This window comes from Adiantum capillus-veneris, chromosome 28, assembly GCF_014529385.1.
Source record: "Adiantum capillus-veneris isolate H3 chromosome 28, ASM1452938v2, whole genome shotgun sequence".
Lineage (NCBI taxonomy): Eukaryota > Viridiplantae > Streptophyta > Polypodiopsida > Polypodiales > Pteridaceae > Adiantum > Adiantum capillus-veneris.
This window is the reverse complement of record NC_140958.1, coordinates 101,993,392-102,020,342: the sequence shown is the minus strand read 5'-3', so window position 1 is coordinate 102,020,342 and position 26,951 is coordinate 101,993,392. Positions and strand designations below refer to the sequence as shown.

Genomic DNA, 26,951 nt, shown 5'->3' with positions numbered 1-26,951 from the left:
AATTAAGATTGTTCTCCCTACAAACTATGAAATTTCTTTGGCTAGTGATTTCCATTACTTCAAAAAAAAACCACTTTTATGAATTTCCAAAATCCTTTATCTATTTGAATCTTGGTGGAGACATACATCAGACAACATTCAAACAAATTAGACTTATCTTTCAAAAGTTATGATCAACTTATATGTCATTTCAAAAAAAAAAAATCTTGAATAAGCATAAGGTGACACTTTCTCTTAGATTACATTTCATTATTTTTTATGACTCAAAGAACCAAACTTGATGAAAAAATTTAAAATAACTAACCATAGTCTAAAAGAAAAGGCTTGATTTAAAATTGATAGAGAATAGCCACAAGAATACTTTACAGTTCTTTTACTATTACCTATTTATTTTGAATCTCAAAAGCCAACCACCAATTACATTTTAAAATGGGAGATCATCTTTACTCCACAGAACAAGTAATGCACTAATGAGAAAAGAACATCTAAACAAAGGTACATATAAAAGAAAGCTATATCATTAAGTCGAACTTCAAACCTATTTCAAACCTACAAGCACTACTCATATAACATTCTCAACTAAGAGAAAATATAGAGAACACTTCAATGTCCAAAATAAGAAGTCATCCTAATACAAAACCTGCACATGAGTAAAACATGAAAAAATTTAGTTGCAAACACGGTTTAGACAACAAGGGTAAACTGTATTATACACACGATTTAGACAACAAGGGTAAATTGTATTATACAAACATACCTCAAACAGAAAGCGATTGACTCTATGCATAAGTTGATACCATGTGCCAACATAGATATTTACAAGTTTCTGTCGTCTATGAACAAATGTTATCCTCCTTTTGCACTTTAATAGAGAGCTAGTTTTCCTTTTAAAGCCTCAACTAAGGGTTTTATGAGAGTGCATGTGTGCAAAAAGAAGTGAGGAGAGAATAAAAATGATCTACATAAAAGAAAATGTTATGTGAAAGGACACATAAAGAAGACCACTCAAGGGTCACATACAAGATGCTATCGGAGTTGACAAGGATGCCACAAGAACGGGTTTTTTTTTTTTAACCCAACGTTTCGTGCAGTTTCGCCAAAACATTTCGGCTATTTCAGGGTTTTGGGTTTTCAGAGTAACAAAACGTGTTTTTATGTCACACTGATCTAGCCCTCTCAACACCAAATGTTTAGCAAACAAAACACCAAAGTTCAGATTCTGTTACTTGAGTGACCACATTGGTAAAGATCGACAATGACGATCGAGGTACAGTTGCAGTCGATGTCGACGACGATGATGTAGACAACGACAAGGTACTGATGGGGTCTATGTCGACGATTAGGTTCTATAGATCTATGTCGACGACGACCAGGTATCGATGGGGTCTATGTCGACCCCGATGATGTCGACAACGAGGTACTGATGGAGTCTATGTCAACGACGATGACGGCGACGATGAGGGTCTGGCACAAGGGGTACTGGGTGTTGAGTTACTGTGTGGACGACAGTAACGACGGCGACGACACTATGGCTGAATGTCGGAATCTTCTAGCGGTGTCGATGGTAAGGGGTCTGCAACCAACGACGAGGCTAGGTTGAGGTCTGTTGCCGCTTCACAATTGAAAACGTTGGCTGTCTTCACTGAAAACGTCGTTCATGCTGGTTGAAAACACCGATCATCATGGCTGAAAACGTTGGTCATTATGGTTGAAAAACGTTGGTCATCATGGCTTGTCCTGCTGAGAAAACGTTGGGTTGCTACTGGCTACTACGGCACGGCTTGGTGCCCTACAAATTCCCTGGTTCTCTGGCTTCTACAAGCGCGCTATGGGCTACTTAACATGTTGGAAAGGGGGAAGAGGGAACAAACCCAGCACACTCTACACTTGCCTCTCTATAGCCCAGGATAAATTCCGCACCCCTAACCACACAGAATCACATACAAACACACACTATCTGCCAATCTCCCGTACACCGACTCACCTACGACAATCACGACTACACACACTCGACCATAACCGCAAACATTTGTCAATAAACCACCATCCCACACTTGTACCCACCAATGCATACACTCATCCCAATACTGTAAACACACTCACACAGGCGACACACGCCTCGACCACACATATAATTGCTCACTCAATCATTCTCTCCCTCCCTCTTTGCTCACACACACACAATCCCGGAGCCAATGCTACCACGGGCATATGGCAAAAGACGAGCCGTAGATGAGATCGATGGCAAGCTCAACAAAAAACACAAACCAACTATGTATCACATCAACACAATCCCAATACAATGATGGTGACTATCAATTGCGTGCTTTGGTGCAACCTGGTACCCTTCCTCGGCTTTTGGAGATTATCCCTGCTCATGTTTCCTCTTGTACTCTTTCCTTCGTGCTTCCATGTGCCTTGGCGTCTAGCTATCCGCAGCTTGCAGCGGCACCTTTTCAATTTATGGGCATCCCCGACATGCTAGCCCTTTGCATAACAACTCCCTCCAACCAGCACGCTCCCCCAAAACTTAACATGGCTTTGTGTTACTCTGCTCATGGCACCTTTCTTTCCACACCAGTCGACCCCTTCCACAAGTGGACGCCCCTCCTCTATCCACCAGATGGCGCTCTTCTCTCTCGCCTTATGCAACCCCCGCCACCTCACGCAGCACCTCTCTGGCTGCTTCTTTACTCAGTGATGGCCTTGGATGGACCCCCCTTGGTCACAGCCTTGAGCCTCCCTTGCTGGCGGTCTCTTCACCTTCTCAGAGCTAGCCCCCTCTTCATGGCGGCCTCTGTCGGTTCTATAGCCCGTCATGACTCCAATAAATGCCCCCTTGGTCTTCCCAAGCTCCACACATGCAGACTCCGCCGTCCTCAGAGGCACCCCCTCCGTACTGCTTGCTCCAGAAAGCCCGCGGCTTTTCCTAGTCCTCCTTTCTTGCTGCTCGGCCAGCCCTTGGCTAGCTCTCATACACCTTGAATCATATTTACTCTCTGTAGCATCCTCCCTGTAGCCCTTAACTGCAGCCCCTCCTATCACTTCTACGGCCCCCTGCAACAGCAGCCTGATCAAACCCCGTCCGCCTCTGTCCAAAACTGACCGCCCTCCCATGCAAACCTCCAAGTGGCGCTACTTTCCCATGCAAGCTACAGAGCCCGCAGCCCTCCTTCCAGCGCTCTCAGACCGCCACCTCTGTAGTTAACGCCATCTCCTTATGGCCCTCATTTTTTTGCTTTTGCATGGCCACCAGGTGGCGCCACTTTCCCTGTGCTGCTTGTTCTCTGTTGTGTTGCAGGCTTTTTTCAAAAGTTCTTTTTTTTTTAAATTTTAACGTCCCCAATTGGGTAGCATTCCTGCACAAGGTGATCGGTGATCGATTCACTTTGAGTTTCGCCCGGCTATGTCGATGCCAATGCTGTGCTTGGTGGTAGGCATCAGAGTTTCGATACCAATCATGCACAAATGTCTTTACGACGGTAGTCCCCGATCGGCGAGATCCTGGTCGATCCCAGTCCCAAGAGACGACGACTGCCACAATCATCACAAACTTCGAGCTGGTTGATTTCGTCCACCGATCAAGCATAGCTTCCCCTCAAGAGCTGCACAGGGCAAGCCGTAACACCGAAACCACACAGCATATCAAAAGCCACCAAAAATATCAATAGTCCTCGCACTTGAGGCATCCCGACCAATAGAGCTCAAATCCATGACTCGACCATCAACATATCACACATACACATCACAAGAACACTTGTTCCCATCTACATCTAGTACGTGCCCAAGTATTCAGATATCCTCCTGCAAAGCTTCATGCACCTGCTCCTGGCATTTCCATGAGCCGACCACCTTCAACTGTACCAACGTTGGATCAAGCAGGGTTTAATTCAGCCCCACGACCATTTAAATAATAGGTTGAAAAGTGACTTATTAAATAAGCTAGGCTAAGAGGTGGTTCACATGCGGCAAAACACCTACATGATGAAATGTTGTCCTGTGCAAGAGAGGGTATGCAACTATAACCGGTCTCGACATGCATGTCCTGCTAGAGACTCACAAAGGTGCCAGGCTCTGTCCTAAGCTAATGACTCATGCTAGATTATAGCAGAAGTATGTCCACGTAGCGCAAGTGAAGTGCGCACGTGACATGTTGTGTGAATAAACCAATTTGACTATGAATGTTGTTGCCTCTAACCCAATTGCAAACCAATGTGGGCACGTGTGGTTCTCATCAACTGGCAAACCCCACCATGCTGGCAACCCTAACCTCTTTGTTCTCAACCCCAACATCCTCTACAACCTCCACCCTATAAATGGATCTCTTGCAAGGCCCTATAGTTTATATTAAAAACCTTACCAATGTTACTACTAGGAAGTCTTCTTGGTGTTTAACTGCGCTATTTCTTGCCTGGTTACTTGACACACTCCATCAAGATAAAACATAGCCTAAGATGCAAACACCAAGAAAAACCATAAAGCCACAAATAGGATTGACACAATTACTTCACAACCAAAAGTCTTTAAAAAAATTCATCCACACTACAAATTACTTTATTGGACTTTTGACATTTTCATGCTTCAAATTCAAAGGTGTAAACTTGCTAGTTATATCCTTAGGTGAGCATTAACATCTCTACCTTCTAGGCTCTTTAAGGCTCGTTCCAACAAGATTTTGGCATGTGTATTTCTAGAGAATTGTGTATTTATTTTCTTCTTGACAATCCTCTTGAGAGAGAGAGTTAATAAAGACTACCTACACCTACACCTTGGCTAGTATTTATATAGCAGAGGTTCCTCTGATTGATCCAAATTCAAATCTGAATTTGAGTTCTTCAAAAAAATTCCTTTGAATATGCACACATATGACGTATCGTTTCCTTGATTCTCTCACCAAAAAAATATATATCATTTTTTGTGTCGTTTGCTTCTACTTTTCTTTCATGGATGACTATTATGCCATGGTCTTTTGGGATAGTTTTCTTCTTCTTCTTCTTCTTAATCTAGAGCTCTGTAATTGGTCCTCCTGATCGAACACCATGGAACTTAGGAGTCAAACGGTCATCAAGATGATAGCCATATCCTTTAAAGAGATCAGCTTCCTTGCATGAAGCACCTGTTGCATCTCTTGCATCTTTTGAATGTGATCCTTCATGGGTGCCGATTGTCAAGTGTCCATGGTGTGCAATTGTACCTCCAAGTAAGCTCTTGTCAAAAGCAATCATCCAAGTGCTTTGTCTCTTCCATCGAGAAAGATAAATGAGCGAAACCATATTTTTCATTGATCCCAAGACAGTTGAGCCTGTAAGTTTCCTCGATTACATGGGTGGGAGAGAGACATGCATGTAGGAGCCTTTGGCCGATTAATCTCGACGTGCATCATCAAGATAAGGTTGTAGGTCTCCAACACTGCCTCCATAGGCACCTTCCAATCCAAATGGTTGGTAGCATCGAGCTTTTGATCTTGAAGAAACACCGGCAACACCAGAACCTTCCTCTCAGGTAACTCTAGCCCTCAATGTTGCAAAGCAATCCTCCATAGACAGCAAGCTCCAAGGCTATGTATAACACACCACCGAGAACTGCTACCGTTGCCCACTTGCAAAACCGATTAGAGGGGAGAGAGAGAAAACTCAATATACAAATTGAGAGAAATGATCATAACACAAGGTTACCTAACCCGCAATTACTGTATTAGTAAATGGTACAATTATACCATATGAATTGCGGGGTTGAGAAGCGCAATGTGGGTCCCGGTTTGTGGACCATGGAATGTCGATCCCTCTGCAAGCTGTGACTACGGACTCTGGGTATCAAATGCAGTGGAATTGAAATGGTGACGATCTAGTTTTACACTTCCACAAATCCTTCAACTTTCTTCCTTGCGTTAGTGATTCCTTTTAGCTTAGATGATGGTTCCTTTTAATTTCCCTTGAAGAGAGGGTTTGAGAGAATGCAATAGAGAGGTGTAGAGGGAGAGAGAGAGAGAGAGAGAGAGATAGAGGGAAGAAGAGAGCGACGCCCGATGGGGTCAGATAAAAAGAACATCTCCTAAGCTTGACTCTAATGAATCTAAAGAACCCACAAAACCCACATCCTCTATTAATGTCATAAATAAGAACACTCATGTGTCCCAAGTTTCTCATGATCCTCCCATTGATGAGTCTCTCATTAAGTGTTATGGTCATGTGAATGGTCAACACATGGTGGTCTTTGTCACGTGACACATCCAACCCTATGTGTCCGTGGACAAGCTACAACATGATCAGGGTTCAATCATTCCAATCCGTCTAGATTAGAAGTGATCTGGCACTTTTGTGAGTCTATTCGTAGACCGTGCATGCCCAGTCACTTAGTGTAGATGCATATCCTCTGGTTGAACACAGCATGATCATAAGCATTCCCATCAGAATCCTTCAAGGGAATTTTCTAGTGCATTTAGCCTATTTTACCTATTTTTAACATTTTTCACTTATTATTTTTAAGTGACTTTTGTTGAAAAGTAGGTAGGGCAAATTGAGTAAGTTTGTATATAAGTAAACTAGAGCTAGCACTAAATGGCAGAAGAGGCAACAGGAGCCAAGCTCAGCAAGCAACTTCTCAACAAGACCCCTTGGTGGATTTCCTCCAAGCAAAGAAGAACCATCCCCCTAGCCTAGCGTTTTCCTTCCACAGGCACCCCTAGCGTTTTGGATCATCTTCGCCGCCGCTTCAAGCCAGTAGCGTTTTTGAAGAAGATCATCGCCACACATAGCAGCTAGCGTTGTTGAGAGCTTCATCACCTAGCGTTTTTGGCAGTATTCATCACGCGATTCAGCACTAGAAAAGACCAACAAGATTCAGCCCAGTAAGAATCTCAGATTTCAGCTTTAAGGAACCTCAGTTTTCAACCCTAAACCTGCAGATTTTCAGCGACAAAGACCCACAAAAACAGCCCCCCAAATCAGCGTTTTGGACTAGTAGCAGATTTCAACCCATAGCATTTTTGGACAGCTGTAGAAAGATTGCAGATTTAGTCCTAGTGTCGGTCTCGTCGTCATCGCCGACATAGCCTAGACTTGCATCGGTCCCATGCATTCCATTTGTACCAGATTGTGCAATCATAAGTAGACCACTCTCGTCGACGAGAGTGGGGCCTTCGAAGGAGGGTTTTACAACGTCTCTGGTGTCGTATCTCTCCTCTCTCTATCTCTCAGTCTCATACACTTGCACGCACAGTGTCCATTCACTTTGTTTGTGATCATAGCATTCTCTCATTAAGAACGGAAGGCTCTCCCTTCCATAAGAACAAAAGGAACCTTGAGCACAGTTCGGAGCACTCATCTTGAGCAAAGCGCAAAACATTCATTCCACTACACCTAACAATGGTATCAGAGCTTTGGTAGCGTTCTGTATCACTCAAGGAAAGAACCACAGAGTTTTTTTTTTGGCTTGTTGAGGTCGCACGAACCCAAGTTCGCTTGGGCGTGTCGATTCCTAATCGTGTTTTTGAAGAGTGATAGGAAACCCAAGAAAGAAGGGCTTGTCTAGCCTCCCCTTGTGCCTCCTTTCACTCATTGAGAGCACACCGTGCACTTAGCGGCCGGCCAATCGACGTGAGGTGGGAAAAAGCAACCTTGGTGTGAGAGCAAGGTCGCCAAGGGGTGCACCCGCGGAAAAGAGCAGAACTCGGGTGAAGAGAAGATCCTTCTCAAACACAGATTGCAAGCGAAAGAAGAATCTCAAGAACTCAAGAATCCCAAGAACCAAGAACCCAAGTTCCTTGTGAACTTAAGAACCCAAGACCGCAAGAACCCAAGTTCCTCGTGAACTTAAGGACCCAAGACCACAAGAACCCAAGACTTCAACGGATGGTCATCACTCGAAGCGGAATGGATACTTCGCTTGGAGGTGATGAGCATGAGAGAGGCGAAGAAGAATTTTCCTCACCAGGAGGTTTTTCCGACCCTCCTCCTTCCCCATCTACGCCAAGGATTGCACTAACTCCTATGGAGGCTTTGAAGCAGTTGTTTCTGGAAGGAAAGTTAGAACGCGAAGAAAGAGAAGCAGACAGAAAGGCCTATGAAGAAGAAATGGCAAACATAGATCGTGAATACGAAGAAAGCATGGCAGTAATAGAGCGTAAGTACAACTTGGAAGAGAAAGAAAGAAAAGCCAAATTGGATCGCGAGAATAAAGAAAGTCAAGCAGAATTTGATCGCGAGAACAAAGCCATCAAAGAAAAGAGCGACCAACACATGAAAGAATTCTTGCGTTTCGTTTCTCAAGTTCGGGCACAGATGGAAGAGATTCGGGAAAAGGAGACTCTCTCAGTCTCTTCTTCTCCAAAGCATGACACACAAGATTTGCATGATGATTTGATTGACAATGAGAAGCATGATGATTTGGATGATAATGATGAGCATGATGATTTGCATCAAGATGTGATTTCTCACAAGCATGATGATTTGCATGAAGATGATGTGATTGTTCACAAGGATGATGAGTTAGTTGATACTGTTTCTTAACCTTATTGCAGATTCGATCAATCACGAAGAACCAATCTTGGCTTACGAGTCGAGGTCCAAAGCACCCACACAGGAAGATTCGTCCAATCAGGAAGAACCAATCTTGGCTCTCGAGCCTAGGTCCACAGAACCCTCACAGGAAGTACTATGTGTTCGCATGATTAGTCAACACGCATTGTTCGACTATTTCATTCGTGATCATTTCCTGTATTTTAGTTAGCGTCTTTATGTGATTCCTTTTCCTAAGCATGACATATTGTGCGTTGAGCACGTTTCACTCATGAATGAGCACGAATGTATGCGGATTGTTCATGAAAAGCTGAAAAGTATGCATCCCTAAACCTGCAGATTTTCAGCGACAAAGACCCACAGAAACAGCCCCCCAAATCAACGTTTTGGACTAGTAGCAGATTTCAGCCCATAGCGTTTTTGGACAGCAGTAGAAAGATTGCACATTTCAGCCCTAGTATCGGTCTTGTCATCACCGTCGTCATCGCCGACATAGCCTAAACTTGCATCAGTCTCATGCATTCCATTTGTACCAGATTGTGCAATCATACGTAGACCACTCTCGCCGACGAGAGTGGGGCCTTCGGAGGAGGGTTTTACTACGTCTCTGGTGTCGTATCTCTCTTCTCTCTCTATCTCTCAGTCTCATACACTTGCACGCACAGTGTCCATTCACTTTGTTTGTGATCATAGCATTCTCTCATTAAGAACGGAAGGCTCTCCCTTCCATAAGAACAAAAGGAACCTTGAGCACAGTTCGGAGCACTCATCTTGAGCAAAGCGCAAACATTCATTCCGCTACACCTAACAGTCTTGTTTGATTCTAGTAGTATACATGATGTGGTTAATCCCTGTCTTGTCGAAAGAGCCCGCTTGGAGGTTAGCAAGATTGCAGATAACCTAGCGTTTTTGGACAAGAACCCAGATCAGCCACCGTTTTTGCATCTACATTAGCCTAGCGACAGCAAAGGACAGATCAACACTAGCATTAGTGGATTTCACCAGTAGATCCACAGCATGTTTGCAGCAGGACCCATTTTCAACATTAGCGTTTTTGGTTTGCAGATCAACCTCAACGTTTTTGCAAATCTTCACGACGGAATCAGCCCTAGACTCAACGTTTTCAGTTTTCAACAGTCCGCAGTAGAATCCCCGAACCTCGCAGATCTCACCTTCCCGCAGCACATCCTCGCCGCACGGTCAGATCTCGTGAAGTTTGCAGATTCAGCCCGAAAAACGCAGATTTCAGCATCTGCGTTTTCAGCGTGTCGTCGTCGCATCGTCGTCATTGACATCGTCACCGACATAGAGTCAGAATTCAGCAGATAAAGATTTGCATATTTCAGCCCTTAGCGATTTCAGTTTTCAGCCCGTCTCGTCGTCGTCCTCATCGTCGTCGACATCGTCGGCAAGGCCAAGCATTGTAGAGATTTATGCAATCATAAGTAGACCGCTCTCGCCATCGAGAGTGGAGCCTTCGGAGCAGGGTTTGACAACATTCTGGTGTCGTATTCTCTTCTCTCTCTATCTCTCAGTCTCAACACCTTCATGCACAGTGTCTATTTACTTTGTTTGTGTCCATTGCACTCTCTCACTAAAGGAACGGAAGGCTCTCCCTTCCGTAAATAAAAGGAATCCTTGAGCACAGTTCGAAGCACTCATCTTGAGCAAAGTTCAAACATTCACTTCTGTTGCACCTTACATCTCTCCTCTTTCAGGATGTGATATGCTTTTAGGCATTCGATGGTTTCGTGAGCATAACCCTCTCATTGATTGGGCAGCTAATACTTTCACTTTCAATGCCAAGAGTGACTCTTCATTGTCATTCGTGGGGAGCAAGTTGTTCATTCTTCATCTCTCATTTCTAATGTGCAGGCAAAGATTGAAAAGAAGCAAGAGAAGGAGACTCTCTCAATCTTGTCTTCTCCAAAGCACGACACACATGATTTGCATGATATAGATGTGATTATTCACAATGATGATGATTCATGACGATCGAGTATTTCATTCGTGACGGTTTCCTGTATTTTAGTCACCGTCTTTATGTGATCCCTTTTCATAGGCATGCCATATTGTACGATAAACACGATTCGCCCATGAATGAGCACGGATGTATACGGATTACTCATAAAAGAATGATATGTTTGCACCCAAGGAATTCACATTTCATGTCTCCTTCTTGGCATGACACAGTATCCAAAAGAGCACAAGAAGGATTTAGCATCAAGCATCGGCATTTTCATTGTCATTTGTCACATTTGATAGATTTAGATCAGAAAGACAAGTTTTGATTCCATTGTTTGCGTATGTTTGATGAACATTTTGGCACTCCGTCTATATGTTCATCTACATTGCATGCACAGTCCTGAGAGAAGACTAGAATTTTTCCAATCACTTTACGTGGAATGGGTATGTTCATGTTTTTGTGTTGGAAAAGGTTTCAAGAATTTTCATCCTCGGAGATTCTTGAAGAAAGTAGATCCACGACTAAGCCGAAGTTGGAGCTTTGACGTAGCCACATATGACTTTGTGTCGCTTTCGACGCGGCCCAAAGAAGCAAGCATTACAGACCTTTATGAAGTTCAAGTATCACATGACCCACGCATCAGAGTGGGCCGGCGAAGAGTCCTTTCAAGGATTCCAGACGCTATTGGCGATCTCCCTCGACGCCATACAATTCAGTACGAGTACCTCACTTTAAAAAGGAGGGGATGTCACGTGCACATCTAACCCTATATGTCCGTGGACAAGCTACTTCATGACAAAGGTTCAATTAGCTTAAGAAGTGTTCCGGCATCTTTGTGAGTCTGTTCGCAGACCGTGCATGTTAAGGCACTTAGAGTAGTTGCATATCCTCTGGTTGCACACAGCATGATCATCAGATTACAGTCAATACCCATCATAAGCATTTTACAGTGCATAGAACCCATTTTCCCTATTTTAGCCATTTTTCACTTATTAATAAGTGACTTTGTTGGGAAACTGGATAGGGCAAATTGGCTAAGCAAATATATAAGAAAACCTAGCGCTAGAAGTTTCTGGAGAAGAGGCAGCAGAGACCACAAGTCTTTCTCAACAAGACTCCCCGGCGGAACATCTAGCGTTTTCAACCATCAGAATCACCTGGCGTTTTCATCAAGTGCAGATCAGCCCCAACGTTTTGCCACTTGCAAACAGCCTGGCGTTTGCAGATCTCCTAGCGTTTTCTGCGGCAGACACATTTTCAGCCCTAGCGTTTGCAGTTTCCGGCAACAGGTTCTTGCATTTGCATCAGCGTTTTTCATTTTCAGCAATTAGCCTCTGCATCGCAGCCCCCAAACCTCGCATATCTTACCTTCCCGTAGCAGATCCTGACCGCACGGTCAGACCAGCCAGTGTTTGCAATTTCAGCCTGCTATTCGCAGATTTCAACATTTGCATTTTTAGTGCGTCGTCATCGCCATCGTCACCGACAAAGAGTCAGAGTTCAGCATATACAAGATTTGCAAAATTCAGCCCTTAGCGTTTTCAGTTTTCAGTGGGGCCTTCGGAGGAGGGTTTGACAACATTCTCGTGCCGTATTCTTCTCTCTCTATCTCTCAATCTCAGCACCTTCATTCACAGTGTTTACCACTTTGTTTGTGATCATTTGCACTCTCTCACTAAAGGAACAGAAGGCTCTCTCTTTCATAAGTAAAAGGAACCCTTGAGCAGAGTTCAGAGCACTGATCTTGAGCAAAGTTCAACATTCATTTCCGCTGCACCTTACACAAAACTAGGAAGTAAACTTGGCGTCCCCATTGGAGGTGATGGTCTTGGGCAACCCAGCAATGGGATACCAAAACCGGATGAATAGTCGAGCGACGTCTTCTGCTGAAGATATATGCTTGCAAGGGATCAGCATGACAAACTTACCGAACCGACTAATGAGTGCATAGAAAGCCTCCAAAGACCTTCCCTCTACTTACACTTTCTGGCCCTTGGTCTTGCATCCCTTGAGTAAATCTATAAGTGGTGCTTCAATTTCTGAAAGATTCTACATGTGTTTGCTATAGGCCTGACAAAGACCCACAAAAGAGCGTATCTGCTGGGCGGTTTGGGAAATCTCCCAAGATAAAATGGCTTGGATCTTTTCGGGGTCCAATCTCATGTCCTCGCTGTTGATGATGAAATCGAGGTAGGAAACCTCATGTACCCCAAAGGTACTCTTCTTGGCATTGACATAGAGTTGATTTGCTTCAAGAATCTGGAAAACCTTCTCCACATCCAACGTTTTTGGAATGTCTACTTCAAAAATGTGAATCTAGTGGTAGCCGCTCTTCAAGTTGATTTTGGTGAAGAACTTTGCACCATCCAGTTGCTTCAAAATGTACTCAATGATGCGAGACATGGGAAACTTGTTCTTGATTGTCAACTTGTTTATTGCTTTGTAGTCAACATATAATTGGGCGATTTGTCCTTCTTCATGATGAAGAGGATGGGTGTTGTGAATGGTAAGGATGATGGGTGGATAAATCCGGCCCCAAGAGGTTTGCATTCTGTGTTTCCAACTCCCCTTCTAATGCTTCTAATGCTTTGGATAAGCGATAGGGAAATTGGCTGGGTGGTTCTGTGCTTGAAATAAGCTCGATATGATAGTCTTCTGGTCAAGAGGGTGGAAGCTTTGAACGAAGGCCATCTCACAGTATAATATGCTAATACCGCTTAATGAGTGTCTGCATCCTAGGTTCCCCTTCTAATGCTTTGGATAAGCGATAGGGAAATTGGCTGGGTGGTTCTGTGCTTGAAATAAGCTCGATATGATAGTCTTCTGGTCGAGAGGGTGGAAGCTTTGAACGAAGGCCATCTCACAGTATAATATGCTAATACCACTTAATGAGTGTCTGCATCCTAGGTTCCATCTTTAGCTGATATGGGATGGTGTTAGTTCCATGAACAAATGTCAGGTGCAGTGGAATTGAATTATGGTGAAGATCTAGAGTTTACACTTCCACAAATCATTTCTTTCTTTTCCTTGCGTTAGTGATCCTTTTTAGCTTGAATGATGATTCTTTTTATTGTCCATAAAGAGAGGGAATGAGAGAGCGGTAGAGATGTGTAAAGGGAGAGAGAAAGAGAGAGAAGAGGAGAATGACACCCGATGGGGTCCCAACCAATCCTTTCAAGGGCCCCCCACATTGTTGTTGATCTGGTATTTGCTTTCGATTGCGTAAACGGAATATACACACATGCAATACCTCAAGTGCAGACTCTACTGACTCGAATGATGACTATCGCCACAGTAACTCCTCAGAAAGAGGCACCTCCGGGGTTGATTTGATGCACCTTTGGATCCTTCTTGATGTGGGATTGTGGATAGCCACCAAGGGTAGATCTAGAGCTGAATTGCGCTCCCGATGTGAGAGAGGGCTGAGAGCTGGCTGCAAAAACACAAAACTGCGAGACGAAAAACGCAACAGCTCTCTCGCGTAAAGCATGGCTGAAAACGCAAATCTCTATGAGGGTGATGACGGATAGTAGTGGAGCACTCGATGTCGGTGAGGGAATGGCCAAGTGGAGGCTCGATGGGTTGCCGAAGTGCTGGACCGCAACGGGGAGACCTAGCAAGTGCAGATCCAGGCCGATCCGGCGAGGGAAGGATTAAAAACTGAAAATGCTAGAGGCTGATCTGCTACTAGGGAGGGCGCTGGGCTGAAATCTGAAAACGATGGGGATCTCTGCCCAAAAACGCAAGGCTGATCTGGGAGTTGGAAAACGCTGGGCTGACCTGCAACCTCTGCTAGCGCTATCCACATCTAATGATAATCAGTGGCTCCTTGACTCCCTTTATAGGTGAGTTTTGCAAGTTATAATCCACTTAAGAGCTAGGACCTAGGTAGGGCAAATTGTCCACCAGACCCAACAAATAAATCATAAAAATGATTTATTGATAAGTTTTGACCAAGACTAAGTTTCGGGTAAAACTATCACATATGTCCGGGACACCCAAGGATCCGATCGACGTGGAGAATGGCTCATTGGATTCCTCTAGCCTAGAACTATATGTATGTCATGCTAGATGCACACCATAGTGTAACAACATTTGTCAAAACGCTTTTACAAACCATTTGTGCAAGAGGGTTTCAAACTGGAAAATTGGTACTACAAGTCGATGAAGCTTGTCCACGTGGCACATAGAGCCACGTGCACGTAGTATCCCCTCTTGCTTAAGGTGAGGTGTTGGTATCAAACTCCATGCACGCTATAAGATGGTCTCAGATGAATTTCCTTCTAGATGATGTCCTCCACGGCGACTTTTGAGAGAGGCTCCCCTGGGTGATGTGGAAATGTCCAAAACACAAGGATGGTGATGATGCATCTACTCGCAAACAATGGACGGCATCTTGGATCAACTATGCCCTTGTTGGTTACCGGCAAGTAATAACCTTTGTTGCCCCAACTCGGATGGTGTGAACCAAACCGCAAACCGGATGGATGGTTGTAGAGCGAATGGCTGGATATGCAAACGCTGATGTCGACTAAGGTTACCGACCAGCCTATACTGCCCCTACGCGGAAAGATTGGTGAGAGCAACGCCGAATGGGAGATGAAAATAGATATGTCCTTTGGAGTGCCCATGAGCCATGGCAAGTCCTCTTTATGATGTCTCATGATACCGCCAAGTAACTCCTCAAAGATAGAGGCTCCTCTTGGGGCTTTGACTAGATTGCCATATGATAAAAGCCCTAGATGAATCCTCGTCTCTGCAACGGATGTGGCTGCAAATGTAGGCTCACGATGCCTGCGAACTCCCGTGGTGGTTGCCTTGGATTGGAACCCTTTGGCTCCAGGTTAATGGCTATCGATTGCTAAGAAGATGCAGATAGTGCGGACCTGATGTGCTGCCAAAGATGTGTACACATCATAGACGATGCAATGCCTCCTCTAGAATGATGGTATTCTCCAAGCAGATGGGAGAGATGGTTCTTCAAACAATGCCCACACTCCATAGCTAAGAGGCTGATCCGCATGGCGTCCTTCTTTGTCATCATAGGCCGCTAACAAATCCTGGTACTTGCAATCAACATCTTCATATTTCCAATGCATGTCGTCAATGATGTGATTTGTCATGTCGAAGAATTTATGAATGCAAATATCCATGCTTTTTATGTCGAGGTGGTCAAGTGCGCACACCAAGTCAACTACCCTCTCGCAGGTGCACCACAACTGTAACCCCCGGTATTGTCACGTGACACATCCAACCCTATGTGTCCGTGGACAAGCTACAGCATAACCAAGGTTCAATTCAGTTCAGTCAATCTAGAATAGAAAGTGATCTGGCACTTTTCTGAGTCTGTTCGCAGACCGTGCATGTCCAGACACTTAGATTAGATGCATATCCTCTGGTTGCACACAGCATGATCACCAGATTTCCATTAGAACCCATCAGGAGCATTTTTACAGTGCGTGGATCTATTTTCCCTATTTTTGACATTTTTCACTTATTTATTAAGTGACTTTTGTTGGAAACTAGGTAGGGCAATTTTGCTAAGTTTGTATATATAGAAACCTAGCACTAGCAGTTTCTTGAGGAAGAGGCAGCAAGAGTACCTTGCTCAACAGGCACCTTCTCAGCAAGACCCCCCAGCATGGCCTAGCGTTTTTGCAACACAGCATCAAAGCTAGCGTTTTTGCAAGACATATCAGCCTTGGAGTTTTTGCATTGCAAAGCAGCTTCGACATTAGCAGACACAGCAGAACCACTTTACGACAACAGATCAGCCCTAGCGTTAGTAGATTTCTCCCAGCAGTAGAATTCAGTTGTCACGTGACACATCCCAACCCTATGTGTCCGTGGACAAGCTACACCACAGCAGGGTTCAGTCAGTCCATCAGTCTAGATTTAGCAGTGATCTGGCACTTTTGTGAGTCTATTCGTAGACCGTGCATGCCCAGTCACTGGCATAGATGCATATCCTCCGGTTGCACACAACATGATCATCGGAATTCCCATCAGAATCCATTAGCATCAGTTAGGGGAATTTTCCAATGCATTTAGTCTAGTTTCCTATTTATTGGTTATTTTCACTTATTATTTTTAAGTGACTTTCCAACAAAAGTAGGTAGGGCAATTTTGCTAAGTTAATATATAAGCAAACCCAAGTTAGCACTTTCTGGGGAAGAGGCAGCAGGAGCTTCCCGCTCAACAGGCAACTTCTCAGCAGTACCCCCCACAGCATCAGATCCATCACCATACCTCCCACTTCCTTGGCGTTTTCACAGATCATCCATCGCTTGAAGTCTTCTCCCTTCTGGCGATAATTCCTTTGCAGATCAACCCCATCATAGCGTTTTCGAATCAGCCTTGCTGGCGTTTTTCCACAACAGCCTATTGGCGTTTTTGAAGCAGATCAACAATAGTGATTTTGGGATTGTAGATCACCAGCAACATCAGCGTTTTGCTCAGCTTTAGGACCCTCTCACACCAACGTTTTCAACATGGATGTGCCTGCATAACCAGCGTTTTCAGCATACAGTAATGGCCTTAAAAACGCAGCCAAAGCCTGGTTTTTCCAGCGTTTTTATTTAGCCTAAGTCCCTCGCCAAAACAGAGATTTTCAACCGTGTGAAGCAGCCCCAAGACCACGCAGAACATCAGCAGTTTTCCCCCTTTGGACAGCAGATAGAAGTAGACCAATTCAGCCCCGAAACAGTCCAAGAATTTAGCATATAGAAGATCCCCGATTTCAGCCATTAAGTTGTCGTCGTCACCACCGTCGTCGTCATCGGCATAGTCCAAGTTGCATCAGTCCATTGCATTCGCATTGTACACCTTTGTGAAATCAAAGTAGACCACTCTCACCGACGAGAGTGGGGCCTTCGGAGGAGGGTTTTACAAACTCTCGGGTGTCGTATCTCTTCTCTCTCCTTCTCTCAGTCTCATTCACTTGCACGCACAATATTCACTCACTTTGTTCGTGACCACAGCACTCTACAAGACGGAAAGCTCTCTCTTTCCCTAAGGAACTAAAAAGAACCTTGAGCAATAAAGATCACTAATCTTGAGAAAATACAACATTCATTCCGCTGCACCTTACATCAGCCCTAGCGTTTTTGGAGCAGCAAGACATCTAGCGCTTTGTAGTTCCATCATGACAGAACCAGCCCATAGACCAACGTTTTCAGTTTTCAACAGTCAATACCCGCAGAAGAAGTCCCAAACCTGGCAGATCTCAACTTCCCGTAGCAGATCCTCGCCGCACGGTCAGATCCAGCGTAGTTTGCAGTTTCAGCCCAGAAAATGCAAATTTCAGCATCTATGTTTTCAGTGTGTCGTCGTCGCATCGTCATCATCGCCGTCGTCACTTACATAGAGTCAGAATTCAATAGATAAAGATTTGCAGATTTCAGCCATAGCATTCTCAGATTTCAACCCGTCTCGTCGTCGACATTGTCGGCAAGTCCAAGTATTGTACCAGATTGTGCAATCAATAGTAGACCACTCTCACCATCGAGAGTGGGGCCCTTGGAGGAGGGTTTGACAACATCTCCGGTGTCGTATTCTCTCTCTATCTCTCAGTCTCAACACCTTCATTCATAGTGTTCATCCACTTTGTTGATCACTTGCACTCTCATTTAAGAACGGAAGGCTCTCCCTTTCCTAAGTAAAAGGAACCTTGAGCACAGTTCGGAGCACTCATCTTGAGCAAAGTTCAACATTCACTTCAGCTCCACCTAACAGGTATACAGTGTTTGCATTTCCTATGCTCAAGGCACACAATTCTATGCACAATGGCAAGTCCTACAGTTCCTTGAGTGAGAAAAGCGTCCTTGGGTGAAACGCTACAACATACTCAGACACAAGAGAGGAAAAAAAATTTCAAAGATTAGTGGATTAGAGAAAAATCTTCAAAGCTTTAATACCAATGTTAGGTTCAATGGAATTGAAATGTGCTGAAGATCTAGGTTTTACACTTCCACAATTCCTTTCCTTCTTTTCCTTGCGTTTAGGGTTTCCTTTTAGCTTGAATGATGATTCCTTTTACTATCCCTTAAGAGAGGGAATGAGAGAGAGCAGAGAGAGAGGGGAAAGAGAGAGAGAGAGAGAGAGAATGACACCCCAAGGGGTCCCAATCAACCCTCTCAAGGGCCCCAACCACCGTTGCCAATGTGGTATTTGCTTTTGATAGCTGAAATGGAATCTACACACATGCAATACCTCAAGTGCAGACTCTACTAACTTGAATGATGATTGTCGCCGCAGTAACTCAAGAAGAGGCACATCCAGGGCTGATTTGATGCACCTTTGGATCCTTCTCGATGTGGGATTGTGGATGGCCATTGAGGATAGATCTGGAGCTGAATTGTGGTCGCGATGTGAGAGGACTGAAGCATTGAAAGCTTGCTATAAAAACACAGATCTGCAATGAGAAACGCAGCAGATCTCTTGTGTAAAGCAAAGCTGAAAACACAGATCTCGCTGACAGCGATGATGGACGGTAGTGGAGCACTTGATGCCGGTGTGACAGAATGGCCGAGGGGAGGCTCGATGGGCTGCCGAAGTTCCAGACCGCAACGGGAAGACCTAGCAAGTGCAGATTGAGGCCGATCCAGCAAAAAAAGGGCTGAAAACTGAAAATGCTAGGGCCTGATGTGCTGCTAGGGAGGGCAGTAGGCTGAAATCTGAAAACGCTAGGGATCTTTGCCCAAAAACGCCAGACTAATCTGGGAGCTGGAAAACGTTGGGCTGCTCTTCAACCTCTACTAGCGCTATCCACATCTGAGACTCCCTCTATAGGTGAGATTTGCAGGTTATAATCCACTTAAGGGCTAGGTAGGGCAAACTGTTCACCAGACCCAACAAATAAATCATAAAAGCGATTTATTAATAAGTTTTGACCAGGGCTAAGTTTCAAGTGAAAATGCTGCACAATTGTCCACCCGGGAATCTGAGAAATGAGGAGTTGAAAGCTGGCTATAAAAACGCAGATTTGCAATGAAAAACACAGCAGATCTCTCGCATAAAGCAGAGCTGAAAACGCAAATCTCACTGACAGCGATGATGGACAACATACACTTGCAAATCCTCCTCTGCCATCCAATCTGAGTTCTGGTAATGCTCAGCATACACTTGCAAACCCTCCTATGTCATCCAATCTGGCAGCAAATCTGAGGCTTTCACAAGGTCCAGCGTTTGCACAAAGTGGGGACACAAAGTTTTCCTTTTCCTCTCTACGACCCTCTTTCAAAGACTGTAGTGCCCCGTATGCGTTTACGATTCCCCCTTTTATCTGCATCGTGAAGTTTTCGAGGGATCTATTGTCTGATCAAATCATTAGCTTTATATCAGTCCATTGACAAAACATGGCAGATTTACTATCTATTACTGGAACATGAATAGCAAATCAAGGATTCCCAAGACGAATGTCTCAACCTGTGAGTGGTGCAACAAGGACATCTCGCTGAAATGTGGCTGTTGAACCGAAAACTGTAATTGAGTTGCCTTTTCCGTGATCTATGTGCGAATGTCTGATGTGAATCCATCAACATCCAACACATAGGGCTACTTGCTACACTCCAACTTGGCGGCTAGTTGTGGAGACAAAAGATCCTCCATACTACCTGTGTCGAAGAGAATGGTGAAACTGTGATCCTTGTTGGCAGAGCCACAAGCGTGCAATAACCCTAATAGTGTGGGGGGGGACATCCTGCTTATCTTCGAGCAAAACCTGAGGTTGCTGGAGACTTGGTACAAAATGTACCACTAATGTAGTGCTCGGGGCTGCCGGGGTCGTCGTTGGTGGGGTTGATGCAACTGTGGAAGTATTGGCTTGTTTTGCCTTCCACTTTGCACAATCCTGCTTGCAATGTCCTTTTCAATATGTACTCTCCTGGAAGATAGTTCCAGCAAACACAAATACATAAAGCTAATGGCTTTAAATTGATACCTGGTGAGAGGGATTTTTTCCAACGCAATGTCTGTTACGCCTATCAAGGGTTGGGCAAGGATAATTTTCCCCACACATCCTCCCTTTGAATAAAATATTAGGAAGATGTGTTAAGCAAATTTGTTGTTATTATGTCCTTGCAAAAACAAAAGACGGTCTCGACAAGCATTTCACCCCAGATTTTATCTCTTGGATTGAATGACTGTAGGATGTGTTGGACATGGGAATGGCCAAAAAGCTTTAGGCTCTCCTTGGTGTTCCAAGGATATTGTAGCTCGTCATATTTATTGCTGGCCTAAGACACCGACATGTTGTTAAAAGGTCTCACCTTTATTGAAATGGTGAAGAGGAACTCGCCTGTTTTGAACGATCGTAAATCAACAAAAGCAGTGAGAGGGCACCTCCTCTCATGTAAGTTTTGTTATGAGCAAGCAACATGATCTAACCACTCTAGTATCCCAACAAATTATGCAAGGGTCTATGACAAGTATAAGAACTTCATTTCTGAGTAATTTGTAATTAGGTTCTCCTACAGATTTGTCCACTAGCTGGTATTCACTGAAGGTTGTAAAATATGGAGTTTGCCGCATTAAATTTGCTGCTGAAGGCTCTCTCTCTCTCTCTCTCTCTCTCTCTCTCTCTCTCTCTCTCTCTCTCTCTCTCTCTCTCTCCCCGCAATCTCTTTACAGCTAGTTCCAATGTCAAATTGACGATACATTAGATTACAACAAGAACAGTAAAATGAGAACCTGCACAAATGAAAAATCTGAACGTGCAGAGCATACCTGAAAATTTTCTGTCCTGCAGCTTGGACCTTATTTTAGCCATTGTATGCAATTACCACTACGAACGAGCAAATTAATGGGAAGGCGATATATTGAATGCCATTTTTGCACGCAAGCAATCTCCCCTCTTTCTCTCTCTGTCTCTCTCTCTCTCTCTCTCTCTCGTTTCGTCGCCCTGTGATTTTTGGCGGTAAACGCCCAGCATTTTCAAAGCATGTCAATTTCCTACAACGTTAAAAGTTGGATTCTCTCTCTCTCTCTCTCTCTCTCTCTCTCTTTTGAATAACAGGTCTTGAGTTCAACTCCTCATCAGCTAGATCTTTAAGGTCTCTTGGGATAGCTTCCTAGGATGTTAAAACTCTCTTCTTCTTCTTCTTCTTCTCTCTCTCTCTCTCTCATTCTCATTCAACATGGACAGACTGCCTCCGTTCCAGTACTCCTTGGATGCACCCTCCCTATCTCGCACACGGTCAATGATCACTAGACTCGCATGTCAGGATTTGATTCAGCTAGATACCAAGAGCACATGGATACAGCCACGTAGAGGTTGGTGGGCACGAAGATGTCTTTCTATTGAGAGCATCGTCTCCAACTCGCAGAGGATGGATTTGTGATCAGACTTGCTTATATGGACACTCATTTATCCCATGGGATTCGATGTGCTATTGATCAAATGCTCACATCATCGCATCAATTAGTGATTGAGACTTGCAGATTCGAGAGAGTACTAGTAGAGACCAGGATTTGCCATATAGAGCCATAGACAGAGTTACATCACATATGTCATCAACCAGTATCTTATGAGATACAAGACCGCTTTCATTGTCTATTTAGAGAGGGCTTTGTCAGATATCAAGATCAAAGATGCCTCGGGTTTTTTTTGCTAGACACAGGGAGAGGCTCTTGAGGCGATCAAGTAGTGGGAGACATTCATAGATTGCATTATTTAGGCTAAATTGGGAAGCCATGGTAGTGGATGGCTTGTCTTAACATGTGTAAATATATAGAAGTATGCAGCAACAACCACTATCACATTTGTACCAATAAAGACTACCACATTTTGCACGATCGTGTGCAGAGTTGTGCAGACACACAGGGAGAGGCTCTTGAGGCGATCAAGTAGTGGGAGACATTCATAGATTGCATTATTTAGGCTAAATTGGGAAGCCATGGTAGTGGATGGCTTGTCTTAACATGTGTAAATATATAGAAGTGTGCAGCAACAACCACTATCACATTTGTACCAATAAAGACTACCACATTTTACACGATCGTGTAGTGTTGTCAAAACTCAAAGAAGGTCTGTGAAGATTACCATGTCCTAAAAGGTCATATGTTGTCTAAAGCGGCCCGAATCTTGACTTATACTAATTGTGTAGTAAGAGTGAATCATCTCCTCCTATAATTCAACAAAAATGCCAAAAGTTAGAAAGGTGTAAACATTGAGTTCATGTGTGGAACATGTATATAGTGGGCCTTCCATATAAACAACATATAGAAAATGAAAGAAAAACTAGGTGTCTACAATGAGCCTCAATATCTTTGACAATAGGTGGATTCATATCCAAGGCACCTCACATATACCATGTGGATGTAAGCATGTAGCTTGGGGAATCACTCTCTCTCTCTCTCTCATCAAACTAGTGAAGTCATGGCACATTCATCAACCATGAAGCGGCACCCGAGCAATCATTCCCTCCAAAGACATAATTGCTTGAGCGAACAACATGTTGGATACCAAACCATTCAAGCTAGGTAGGAAACACCACGAGCATTACAATGTGGACTCTCTCTCTCTCTCTCTCTCTCTCTCTCTCTCTCTCTCTCTCTGAGCTTGCTATGCAAGCAAAGCTCAGAGAGAAGAACAAAGCTATATCTTCAAGAAAAGAAGGAGTATCGAGATAATCTACATTTGTTTTCAAATATGAAGAACAAAGCTATATCTTCAAGAAAAGAAGGAGTATCGAGATAATCTACATCTGTTTTCAAATATGTGGGCAAAAATACATTAACTATGTACCACAAAGATAAATATCTTTTTATTGATGATTACCTAGACTTCTATTCCAAATTTAGAAAGCTTATATTTTCTATTCTGTTATATAAAAACGTTGGCCACATTTTTGCACGATCACTATTTATAAACTTTGATGTTCTAAAGTTAGGAATCTCTAACCTTAAATGTTTTGTATTGTTTATGTTGACCCATGCAAAGAAAATTGCACGTTCATTCTCAAAGAAACATTGGGCAGCTTACATTATAGTAGGGACTAGGGTGAGTTCATTCATTCTGAAATAATTATTGGTCTTCATGGGAAGAGGCGATGTTTCTTGGGCATAAAGGAATCCTTCAATGAATTAATGAGTCTTTGTTGAGTTCTTGTTCTCCTTCTTGTTTTATGAAGCTTTTTTGTTAGAAAGTTTTGGTTTTGGTAGATCCTTTTAAGTAGAGATGAGACTATAATAGAGATGAGACATCTTGACCATTGCTTTAAAAAAGTGATGTCATTATTTTAAGTATTGTTGAAATTCGGGTCGAATGTTCAAGCACACTATTGATGGCTTAAATGATTTTCCATCGAAGTTTGTGATTGTTTTAAAAGTGTTTTATAAGCGCAAAGAAATATACGACTCACGAGTTTCTTGATATAATTGTTTACAAGCAACTCGTGAAGAACCACATAAAGCATCCCATGTTGCTTTTGCTACGAGTGAAGACTAATACAATCAATAAAGTGTCATCAATGCTTTTTTCTATGATCCCCAAGGTCATATCATTGTTAAATTGCCACAGTGCGCCCTCATTTAGTGCTCCCTTGTATATAGATGCCTTTGAGAATATTTCACAAACCATTTTCATTAAATGAAACCTTATTTTTACCTGCCATATATGAAAGTTAAAACCATCAAACATTTTTCTCGCAATTTAAAGGCTCAATGACAAGGTCTTGCCACTTGTGATGACAAAGGTAGTACTAACTTTGGTATAATCTTGTATAATAAGAGACACTATTTAAGACCCCCTTTTAAACTTTAGGGAAACTCTTGAAAGAGAGCTAATGCAATAAAATCTTTCATGTAATGGTTTCTCAATGACCAATTGCTTACTATAAGGCTGTATTCTTTTTTTAATTGTACATTTAAAACGTACACTGTGTCAACTAGTTGGCATGGTAACTTCGCCAGACTACTGATTTGCTTCTTGAAGTATTGTCAAGTGACTGAATCAGATGCTGCATTAGAAGAAATGCTTTAAGCTTAGTGCTGACTGCTTTATTTTGAATACATAAGAGGCTTTGATTAATCAAATACTTTTTTTACACACAAAACCTTTTGATTAAATTTTAAATAAACTATTGAAATGGAAAAGAGAATTAACCAGGTCAATTAAGGGCCATTTATAAAAGAACAAGCTTTTCTTGAGCCCTTTGTGACAACATAATTGAGGTCGCCCAAGCCAAATAATTTGTTTTTTCGGAGGAGCCTACTAAAATACATAGAAGATGACATGCATTTAGGCAATTGTTATAACTTAAAGAAAAGGGCCATTGAGGGAGTCTACTAGTACCTATACATGTGTGGGCAAATGAGAATAATTTCTTTTTGTGGACCACATAGACCTTTTTGAATGGATACAAGAAACACTCCTAGCATATTGCTCCAAGAAGGAGATCCTAGCAATCGTGTTGATTGCTAGCAATCCTAGCAATGGATTTAAAGACATTCCTAGAAATGGTATTAATTGTAATAGAAACATCTCCATATTAACTCTGAGAGACAAGATATCAATAAATCCACAATACTTCTAACTTTGAATTTTTTTTCCTTAACAAATTTCTTTGAAATGATAAGCTTGTACATAATACTTGTGAGACAAGACAAAAATGCACTCCATTGCTCTAGGATAATTGACTGTAGGCAAAAAAGTAAAAAGGATTCCAACTCCATCAAAGCCACGGGAGGGCAATACAAGGCTGCATTGTAATTTTAGGACATGGCCTATGTATTCACTCTATTACGGAGGCCCGAATTCAGACAATGCCATGTGGCACATGGAGGAGGTTCAAAGCGAGGTCTGTTGAAATTTCTGAGTGGAAATATGGGATCAGGCGGTGAACCGCTACGATCAAAGCTCTCTCTCTCTCTATGCAGAAATCGGCGCAGAGCTCTCTCTCTCTCTATTGAAGTGCCGTCGTTAAAATTCTATTCTTCTTCTTCTATCTCTCTCTCTCTCTCTCTCTCTCTCTCTATATATATATATATATATATATATATATTATATATATATATATATATATATATATATATATATATATATATATATATATATATATATATATATATATATATATATATGGAGGTTGCCCCCCTTCGTGCAACAGTGGTCACTGGTCACATAGTCCTTCTAGTCGAGTGGGAGAGGGAAAAGATGGAAGAGGAGCCAGAGGGTGCATATGTTGCCACGTACCTTCCGAAAGTCCTCTCCGAAGAGACACTGAGAGTGGAGAAGCCTTGCAAGGTTAATCATGAGGCCTACACCACTCGCTGCCACCAAAAACTTCCAGCTCCCATCGAGTTCCACTTTAGTGAAGCCTATGTCACACTTCCGCCCAGACGTGTGTGAGAACGAGGTGGCAAAAAGTGGTTCATCGAAGAATGTGTCCGTTTTGTTGTGCGAAATCACCCGAGGCAAACCCGTCACCCATCCCCGCTTCATGGCGGACATGCTCAAAAGAGGTGGTGGGAAGGGCATTGCTAGGATTCAAGCTAACAATATCGCACGTCAAAGGCAAACGTTTCACCAGTTGGGCTGCGCCCATTCGACGAATGTCCAAGTCAAAAAATAGAATTTTAATTGTTATCCGCCAAGTGTGACAAGGAACGAGCCCAATTCTACATATCAGGGTCCCCTCCGGCGTCCCCATCTCACAGGGCCTCATATGCCTTTCACCAATATAGCTCCACCCTACAACTCGCCACCCACTACAAGATCTATAACCACTAGCGTCCGGGTTGATGTCCTACTGTGTCATGTCTACGTTCCCACACCTCATCATGAAGGGTTGGTCCCTCTAACTGTTGCTCGCGAGCTTTCTCTCCCTTGGCTCAAAATGAAATTGTATAGGATTGGCTCTTTGGTAAGAGCGAACATGATGCATGTTGAGTGAATTCGTCATAAAAAGGGGCTTTAAATTGGTGGCAACACTTGAAAACAGATTATATGAAGCTCAAGGTGACTTGAGAAAGGAAAGTAATTGGCGCCCAACACTGGACATTTTGATTTATGATTACGTGCCTTAAACTCAAAACACAGCGAGCGTACGTCTTAGAGGTTGGGGATCGAGATGGAGGCTAAGGAGGTGTCAATAGGCCTAGCTTGCGATCACTCTTCACTCCCCTTTCAAGTACTCGAGCAATTAGCATCTCTCTTCTTTCTTATGCAGCTAGTTGAACAGACACAGAAAATCTCAACCTGCTTGCAACTCGGACTTGTGAAAGTCAAAAGGTGAGAGTGGTCTAGCTGTACCCATCACGACTCTCAAATACCTGTTTCATTCGTACTCAGGATGATCTTCTCATCTCCAGCTTTTGCTTTAGATTCAAAAAACTTTATTTGAATGCATTAGGATTTGGCTCTATTCTTTCTACGGCTATCTAATAGCTTCTGTTTTGTAGTAAAAAATGGAGTTTGATAGCGTCGAGAGCATCTGCAATTGGAGTCCAACTTTGCTAGTCAGCTACTA

General features: G+C 43.2%; 1 protein-coding gene and 1 long non-coding RNA gene across 2 annotated transcripts; one reads left to right on the top strand and one right to left on the bottom strand.

The window, feature by feature from the left end:
• Nucleotides 1–346: 346 nt before the first annotated feature.
• On the bottom strand, nucleotides 347–21,467 carry LOC147420990 (uncharacterized). Its single transcript, XR_015187050.1, has 2 exons — nucleotides 21,208–21,467; nucleotides 347–640 (listed from the first exon to the last, which is right to left on the bottom strand). It is a non-coding gene; the product is annotated as an uncharacterized LOC147420990 (long non-coding RNA).
• A 4,094-nt stretch (nucleotides 21,468–25,561) lies between these two features.
• LOC147420989 (uncharacterized) lies at nucleotides 25,562–26,951 on the top strand. The gene is made up of 3 exons (XM_086504601.1): nucleotides 25,562–25,726; nucleotides 26,652–26,713; nucleotides 26,884–26,951. Exons 1-3 carry the CDS (start codon nucleotides 25,562–25,564, stop codon nucleotides 26,939–26,941), a joined length of 285 nt encoding a protein of 94 aa, XP_086360727.1. The 3' UTR covers nucleotides 26,942–26,951.